Below are 8,363 nucleotides of genomic sequence, written 5' to 3'. Positions count from 1 at the left end.
TTTTATTAGCCCCCATTAACTCTGATGTCCATAAATAGGACGTAGTGAGTATTTGCCTTCATAAGTTACCCGACTGTCCACTCCCTTACTCTCAGTATAAATGCAGCTGTTCTGTAAAGCAGAGATTTGTCAGTGAACATTAGAGAACAAACAGCATCATGAAAACCAAGGAAGACATGTCAGGGAGAAAGTTGAGGGAATGTATCAAGCAGGGTTATGTTACAAAACAATATCCCCAGATTTAAACATCTTTTCCATCCGTCAATTGTCTGGGGTCACAAGGAAGCTGGTACTGCGGTTACTGGGTGAGAGGTTGGGTACACCCTAGACAAGTCGCCAGTCCATCACAGACTACACAGGACAAACAACAACTCATAGGACAGTTATGTTCGGGGCAAATAGAGCCCAGGCTGATATCAAAGCCAGGACCTTCTTGTTATAAGAAGACAGTGCTACCAACTGTGCCACCATGCAGCTACTTTCTGTTGGTCTATTTTATAAAATCGCATTAGAATGAATTAAAGTTTGTGGTTGTAATGTGACAGCAGAGCTTTTAAGGCTATGCATACTTTTAGTACAAAAGATAAAAAAAAGACACTAATGTATAATTGCTTAATGTATAATTGTCCATCCAGGTATAACAAAAGCAGCTGGTTTAGAATACAAATGTTGGAGTCCAGGATTCTGGCACATTTAAATGTATGCAATCATCTCTTTTAGAATTATGTTAAAAATAAAATCTCATTTACCAAAAGGAAAAACATACAACCTAACCAGGTAACATATAACACCGTAGTTACCTGGTTAGTGGTTGGCTTGTTTCTAGCCATGTATCATGCTGCTCTAATACAGATTCTTGTAGTTATTTTATGTTTGTTTTAGATGTTTTGACTTTGGTGAATCTCAGTCCATTTTCATTTTGCATCTCATTTAACTGAAGTTTTTTTTGTGTTTTCTTTTGGTTATTTCACAGTTGTCTTGGTTGATTTACATCAGACGGGTCAGTTTCTATTGTTTTTTTGCAGGGCTTTTTTAGTACTGTTATGCATCATGGTGGTCTTGTTACAGTATAAACGGTCCCCTAACTCATGGGGCACCACTTCTACGTGTACAACCTTTCAGGAAGTTGGAGACATGGAATGTAAATGTGGAGAGTTGTCATTCTCACTCAGACCTGAACTTTTCTTAATAAACTGACCAATCCATCTTACAGACATTTGATTATGTCATGCTAGAGTAGAGAGCAGACGTGATCCAAGTAGCTTGTGAAAGTAGACGTCATCTTTGACTCAGAGAAAGCTCCACTCAAGTCCAAAGATACAAACAAAAATGCCATTGTGTGACCTTTCACCACCACTAAGCGTCTGTGCTGACAGACATTGTCTGTGGTTTCTCACCGCCGTGTTTTGAGAATGATTATTGTACGGCGCACACAATGCGTGAGCGCCGTCATTGTGAGAGAAGCCGGGCTGTTATTATGGAGCAGGAAATGACCTGTCGGGACCTCCGGTGACCTTGGAGGGAAAGCTTTGACCTTCAGCTGACCCTCTTTGCACTTGTCCTCACCCCAGTTTTCACCAAACTATTTGGTGGGGTTGGAGTTAGAAAGTTGCAGGAACTTCATTCACCATGAGAGCCAGAAGCCGCCACAAAAATGTGGATTAATCTTGTTTGAAGATGTTAAAGAATAAAAATATGAAACTGACATTTCAAAGACGGTTTTTAGCTTTTCAGAAAGGCGGCTCTTTGCACCAGTATGCCCTCTTGTGGTGAATGAAGGGTACTGTGTTTCTAGAAAGAATAAAAAAAGCAGACAAAGATGAGTTTCTCCAAACTTTATTTCCAAATTTAACCGAGATCCATATCAATGCCCCCTTCACAAAATAAAAGCTTCCATGTCTCGTCTTCCGCGCAATCTAATCTCCTTTAGTCTTTAATCTCAAAGAGTGGGAAAAAAAAGAAAAAAGTAAATCATACAAAATGTAGAAAATATGAGTCGGGAACATCCAAAACGAGCGCTGGCCTTGATGCAGATTCAGAGCTTCAAATTTTAAAACACCAGTCCGGGGGCAAAGACTGCAGCTGAGGTCAGCATAGAACAAAAAGCATCCTCTTCAACACTTACAATCTTTAGCTTCAGAATACAGTATGTGAGTAAAGATGTGAGGCCATTTCAAAAACCTTAAACCATGCATGCTTCAGAGGGAAAGACCAGAACATGAAATCTGAGGCAAGTGGAACAGAGATTAAGGGCTAGCTCAAAAAAAAAAAGAAAAAAAGAAAAGAGGATCAGAAACAAACATCGTTATGTAGCTGCTCCGAACCCGAGCAAACAGTGAACCACAAGTTTATCACCAGGCACAGAGGTACATGTCCAGATAAACTCATCACTTCCATAAAACGAGATGTTGATAGTCCATGTCTGGATGCAATGATGGTAAAAAAAAAAAAAAAATCAACAACAACAAAAAAACAAACGTAAAATATGTCACATTTCATGTCATTTTCATACCAATACTTGATGAAAGCAGCATGTTGGTGGGTGTGAAGCTTAGAGGGCGTCCAGCAGGCTGTCGATGCGGCTGATGAACTCTTGTCTCCTGCCGGTCAGACTCTTCTCGCTCTCAATGTAAGTCTCCTTCTTGACCTTACCACCCACCAGCCGCTCCGCCTCCGAACAGGAGCGGCACACCAGGTCCTTCACCTGGCCGTCCAGCTTCTGAATCTCTCCAACCTGAAAAAAAAAGAGCACAGTCTGGTGAGCGACGCGGTGGTTCAACGGTCTTCCCAATTCTCAACAGCCGACCCGCGCACCTTCTCGGCCAGGTCGGAGCCCTCCGTCTTGAGGCGGGCCTGCAGCGAGCTGATTTCGCTGGTCAGGGTGCGGTGGTCGGCCTCCAGGGTCTTGCGGCCGCTGTTGAGCGCGCCCGTGTCGCGGGACTGTTTATAGCGGTTCACCACCTCGTCCATGTGGCGGTACAGACCCAGACGCCTGTTGACCAGAGTGAGCACCTGCTCCGTGATGGAGGCCACCTTCATCCGCACCTCGGCCGCTGGATCCTGAACAAACGACAGACACGGCTGGAATGATGCGGCTTTTATTCAGCTGTTAGGAGCGGCAAATGCCGTATGGCGATGCCTCGAATCTTCAGAACAGTAAAATGAACAAAGCAAACGAAGAAATTACACAAACATAACTCGTGATGACATTCGGTCTTTTATACCTTTGTGATGGCAAAGTCCAGCCGTACGTAGATGATCACAGTGAAGAAGAGTATGTAGAAGGCCCCGACCACCAACAGAGGCTCCTGCAGCATCAGGATCTTGTTGAAGGTATAATGAACCTGCAGATGATAAGAGGGAACGGCGAGTTAATCAGACTGGTGGATAACCATGTTTTTGAACGTGAATAATTACACGTTCAAAGGGGTAAGGTTAGGGTACAACCACTCACATCTTATTCTAGATTTGTTAGGGCGGCAAACACTACAGCTACTTTAACATTCCTTTATTTCATGGTTGTTACATGCATCAAGTCAAGGTACAGCTAAAAATGGATGGTTTTCGTCTACAACAGAACCCCCCCGACCCCGCTAATCACTAATTCAACTGTGCCCATCATCTTACCACAAAGTCCTGAATATGCTGCTCCACCAGGTTGTTCTTAGTAGCTACCAACACCGGTCTGCCAAACGTGTCCAGGTACGTGTAGTGCAGCTGGTTTGGCATGCGGTCAATTTTGTAAGGTGTGTCCACGTGGATGTTTCTGATTTGTACAAAACAAAAAAACCCATTAACGTTGGCCAAAGTTTCATTTTCATCTTATCAACCTACCGGACAGATTTGACTCTGGGGAGGAGGGATAAATAAATACTTACTTTGCGCCTTCTGGCAGAACAATCTTCACAGTCATGTAATCGATGACCTGGTCATCATAAACATGGTCAACTAATCTCATTTTCAGTGCATACTGGTCGCCTAGAATGGAAAATGATGCAAACCCCCCCCAAAGAAAACCAGTTAGCATCTCAATTTTATGCAGAAAAAGTGACTAAGTATTTCCAGAACTCACCGAGGGTGTAGAGGTATTCGTAGCTGGGCAGATTGTAGCCGATGATGTAGTGAGTCTTCCAGCCTCCAAACAGGGGGAACCGCGGTCTGACCTCCACTTCCACAGAGTCATCCAGAACCTGCAGGTGGGAGGTGGAGATGTTGCCGATCTCATCCCGGTAGTAGACGTCTTGAGCCGAGGCAGGAAGGATGGTCTGCGGGGGAGAAAAGATGGGAGTCACCTTATGTCATCAACAAACCAGAGAAAATAAGAGAAACAGAGAATCAAATCAGATGGTTTTCAATCTAAAAAAGAATAAATAAAAATAAAAAAAAATCACCAGATCAGCCCTACATTGTTTTGACTTTATGTCCAGTAGAAAGGCCTGAGCTTTTCAGGTGTTGATGTTTGAAGGATTTTCTTTTGTTGTATGTTGGTATTTATACCTTGAAGGATTTGACAGAGGAGATGCCGCTGTCCGACTGACGCTGGTAGTCGTAACGCGAGAAAGGGCCCTTCAAAATGGCTCCTGTGTGCCTCAGATCGATGGTTTCCTCAACGGCAATGTTCCCCCAGTGAGACACCTCAATGATGCGCGTGATGCTGGTGATGGTGAGGAAGGGTGTGTTGTTTTCATAATGGATCTTCAACGCATCCTGACGGGTGGAAAAAAACAAAAACCAAACCTAAGTCGCACGGCATTGCTGGCACCTTTATGGCGAGCTGACCAAATGTGGGCGAAGCCATACCTCGCTGAACGGAGCGACGTCGCGGAAAGGTCCGTACTCGATGATCTCGTCGGTCTTGCTGGGGTTGCCCAGCTTGGTGTAGCTCTCCGCCGTCTTCGAGGCCAGACGGACGCGGGTGGTCTGGCTGCGGGTGGGATACGGGGAGTACAGATAGTGGTTGCCCTGGAAAACCACCAGCTGACGCTCCGCCTGGGTGATCTGCGTGGGGAACGGCTTCAGGACGTGGCTAAACATCATCTCGGTCTTCACTTTCAGCTGAGCACCGGCGGCCAGAGTCGAGGGCAGCAGCACTTTGTAGAACTCCCCTCTGACACGAGACAGAAGAAGAAAAATTTGGATTAGTTATCAGGCCGAAGCTTGCTTTCAGTCATCATGAATTTCAATCCTTTTTTTTTTTTTGTACTTTTAATGAAACATCTGATGTGGAAGTTTGAATTTACTCTGAATTTTCTCCAATCTGCATATAGGTAAAGTTATACACACAGGTTCAAAATTATTGATGCAACCCCCACTGAGAAAATTTTAAAAACCAAGTTGCACCTCAAAACCGTGTATTTTGCAGCCATAAAACATTTGGAACCATATTAACCGCATCTTATGGACCAATTTGACCTTTTTCTAAAACAAAAAGCTCATTGAAATGTATCATTTCCTTCCATAATCCACAGACTTTCATTAAGCTTGAGGTTGGGGCCAGTGAACAACCGGAATGCCTTCTGGAGAAGAGCTTTATACTCAACATAAAAAAATGAAATAAAAAAAAACCTGAGACATTTGGTCACAATGACAGTAGCAATGTTTACAGGAGTCAAGGTAAGATGTTCATATTTAAAAACACAGTCAAGCATAGTGATAGGATCATCTTATTCTGTTTTCATTTGAAATATTTGAAATTGATAATCCAATCTTTTTGATAAGGATTGTAATCAATTGACTTGGTATTTTAATTACAACGGAAAACAATGGAGAACACTTGCAGTTCAGGAGATCAAATCACCTTTGTCCCTGGATTGATGTCTGCTGAAGTTCAAGTATGCCATCCTCCTCTTCGTCGCCCTTCACCTGCAACAACAGTTAAGATATAAAACATGAGCAAACGTCAAGCTTGATGTCACGGTGTCCAGTCAGAAAACAGAGCCTTGCAAGTAGGCCTGTCGAAATAAACAATAAATCAATGAACTAAAACAAGCTTAATAAATTCCATATTCATGATTTACTGTTTTTCTCTTTCTGCCAAAACCTGGGTGGCAACGGTCTTCAGTCTGCTTCTGTGCGTTGGTCTCAACTGTTTGCAGAGACTTTATAATTAATTTTATTTGTTGTTTGGCTTATTAATTTTTGGATAATAAAATGTCTTAGAGCTCCCGTATTAAATATTCATTAGAATTTAAAATTCACTGATCTTTGAGAAATTGTTCTTGCATTATTATACCGTTACGATTATATTACTTGAAAATGGCCTCAAAACAACAGTATTATCGTTCACCGCAATAACTTCTGGCACAATTCATCGTCCAGCAAAATTAGTTATCGTGACAGTGATTCACAGGAAAAGGGGGCAGAGCCGTGCGGAGTCACACACGGAAGTGACCTGCCCAGCGCATACGTGTCATTCAGCCACTGACAGAGCGTGGAGCCCCGCGGAAGTTGGAGGCTATCTGCTAGCATTGTTAGCCTCTTCGGCTTCCATTGATTCTCTCGGGGTTTAGTTATTACACCACAGTCTGTGAACTGATGTAAATGTCATGCATTTATTGATACACAACTGTTAACATTTGCAACCACTCGCTGTTTATGGTGAACTGACTTCCTAGCTTGCAGAATAACAACCAAACAAGGTCGTCTTTTTGCTTTGCTTTCATGCCTGCTATTAAAAAAAACACACAATTCCACGATATGAGTGCATACTTATGCAGTTGAAACCTAAAAAATAAAACAGTAGCGAGCTGCTTTTGTGGCGGTTTCTGATGCCAGCGATCTGGGCTTACAAAAGATCACAAGCTAACGCTAGCTGGCGGGTGACGTGATGCGGTGTCGGTACTGTTTCTTTAACAGACGCTGGACTCACCGAAGCTCCAATATACGCCATGTGAGGTGCCAGGTCTGCATCTACGGCCAGTATAAAGCTCTGGACGGAGGACTGCCCATGGTTGGACAGCACGATCTCCGCGGTGATCTTAGCCAGATGAGTGCTCAGGTCCACCGTCCTCTTCACATCCTCATTCACCAAACCGTCCGCTGAAACCTCCGAGCTCAAAGCGGCCACAAACAGCAAGCACGCTGCCACGAACGCCGACCTTCGTGTCATCGTTAATGGGGGAAATAAGAACTAAAATGCTGAAGCTGGAGTAGAAGGTTTGCAGTGGGAAACGGAGCGCAGCTGAAAAAAAAGGCCGCCGCGCCGCTCTCGACATCAGAAAGGATGACGCTTCACTCAGTCGAACGTGATGGCGTCACTGCGCACTCAACAGCGTGCCGGGAGTTAGGAGTACATAAACCAGATAACGTTTCAGATAAGCCTACTACATCGCCAGAGAGTGACATCATGCGTATTTTATAATATGAAAAAAACATTCACAAACAGAATTCCACACAGACGTATTTTTCTTTTATGAAAACCGCTGTGCGTGAAGTCCTTTAACCCGCGCCGAAATAGCTCAGTTGGGAGAGCGTTAGACTGAAGATCTAAAGGTCCCTGGTTCGATCCCGGGTTTCGGCAGGGATGGTGGATCATATTTTTTCCCCATGAGAGTTCAGCAAACTTTCAGTTAAATCTAATAACATGTGGCTTATTCATATAGAATGCGCCCTATGGTCTACATAATGTCCAACACTGCTATTGCTTTCAACTTATTACTATGTTTATGACCTAGCCAATACTACAAGTTGCAATCTACAGTTGGAACTGTCACGGTTATTAAAGAAGTAACAGTTATTAACAGTACTAACAGTTATTATTAATAACTTGACGCCATAACTGTTATTAATCTTCACTGCCCAAACTGAGGGGCAGTGAAGATTATTATTATTATTTTTTTTTACTTTATTTTTATTTATTTTTTAACAACACATGTTCATAGTTACATTCTTCTGTCTCTTACTGACATTTATCATCTGCATTATAACTTGGCAGCAGGAGATGAGACAGTAGGTGTTCTTAACAAATGTAATAATGATTACAAAACAACAGAACGGAATCAACAGACAGATAACAGCAAAATAAAATAAAATAAATACAAAACATAAATCCCCCCTGAGTTAAGGTCGTCCACACCATGGTATGTTAGACCGACCCAAGAGAACACACAAGTGCAAAAGGGCAATCCTGTAATTGTGTCACTGAAATAATAACGGTATGACAGAGCTCCACCTTATATTAACAACTGTTTTTTTGAAGCCTTGAGGAATATGTGATTTCTTCCATCAAATGAATGTCCCAAACATTTTGTATCCATGTGTTATGGAGGTCCTGGCTTCAGCCATCTCAGTGAAGGTTATTTCTATTCTATTCTATTCTGTTCTATTTTTGACACTAAACGCACCACCATTGTTTCTTTTAAATC

The 8,363-nt window shown here is 42.8% G+C and overlaps 1 protein-coding gene and 1 non-coding gene across 3 annotated transcripts; one reads left to right on the top strand and one right to left on the bottom strand.

Annotated features, from left to right (window-relative positions):
- Window positions 1–1,820: 1,820 nt before the first annotated feature.
- Window positions 1,821–7,233, bottom strand: rpn1 (ribophorin I). 2 transcript variants are annotated; one of them, XM_028003293.1, is made up of 11 exons: window positions 6,869–7,233; window positions 5,798–5,862; window positions 4,801–5,107; window positions 4,498–4,707; window positions 4,073–4,265; window positions 3,879–3,978; window positions 3,628–3,766; window positions 3,225–3,344; window positions 2,815–3,060; window positions 2,513–2,734; window positions 1,821–2,422 (listed from the first exon to the last, which is right to left on the bottom strand). In XM_028003293.1, exons 1-10 carry the CDS (start codon window positions 7,106–7,108, stop codon window positions 2,552–2,554), a joined length of 1,803 nt encoding a protein of 600 aa, XP_027859094.1. In that variant the 5' UTR covers window positions 7,109–7,233; the 3' UTR covers window positions 1,821–2,422; window positions 2,513–2,551. The 2 variants fall into 2 exon arrangements, with proteins under 2 accessions (XP_027859094.1, XP_027859093.1); XM_028003292.1 differs by having other exon boundaries at window positions 1,821–2,734.
- A 213-nt stretch (window positions 7,234–7,446) lies between these two features.
- Window positions 7,447–7,519, top strand: trnaf-gaa (transfer RNA phenylalanine (anticodon GAA)). The gene has a single exon. It is a non-coding gene; the product is annotated as a tRNA-Phe (tRNA).
- Window positions 7,520–8,363: the final 844 nt, after the last annotated feature.

The sequence above is a fragment of the Xiphophorus couchianus genome, chromosome 20, assembly GCF_001444195.1.
Source record: "Xiphophorus couchianus chromosome 20, X_couchianus-1.0, whole genome shotgun sequence".
Taxonomy (NCBI): Eukaryota; Metazoa; Chordata; class Actinopteri; order Cyprinodontiformes; family Poeciliidae; genus Xiphophorus; species Xiphophorus couchianus.
This window is presented reverse-complemented; position numbering and strand designations above follow the sequence as displayed.

What these genes read in the sequence shown, in the direction of transcription:
- rpn1 (XM_028003292.1), bottom strand. Translation starts at nt 7,108, where the DNA reads ATGACACGAAGGTCGGCGTTCGTGGCAGCGTGCTTGCTGTTTGTGGCC. An exon ending in ACATCAATCCAGGGACAAAG is followed by an intron (nt 5,108 to 5,797) that starts GTGATTTGATCT and finishes GTCTCGTGTCAG; the next exon opens with AGGGGAGTTCTACAAAGTGC. An exon ending in GCTCCGACCTGGCCGAGAAG is followed by an intron (nt 2,735 to 2,814) that starts GTGCGCGGGTCG and finishes TTTTTTTTTCAG; the next exon opens with GTTGGAGAGATTCAGAAGCT.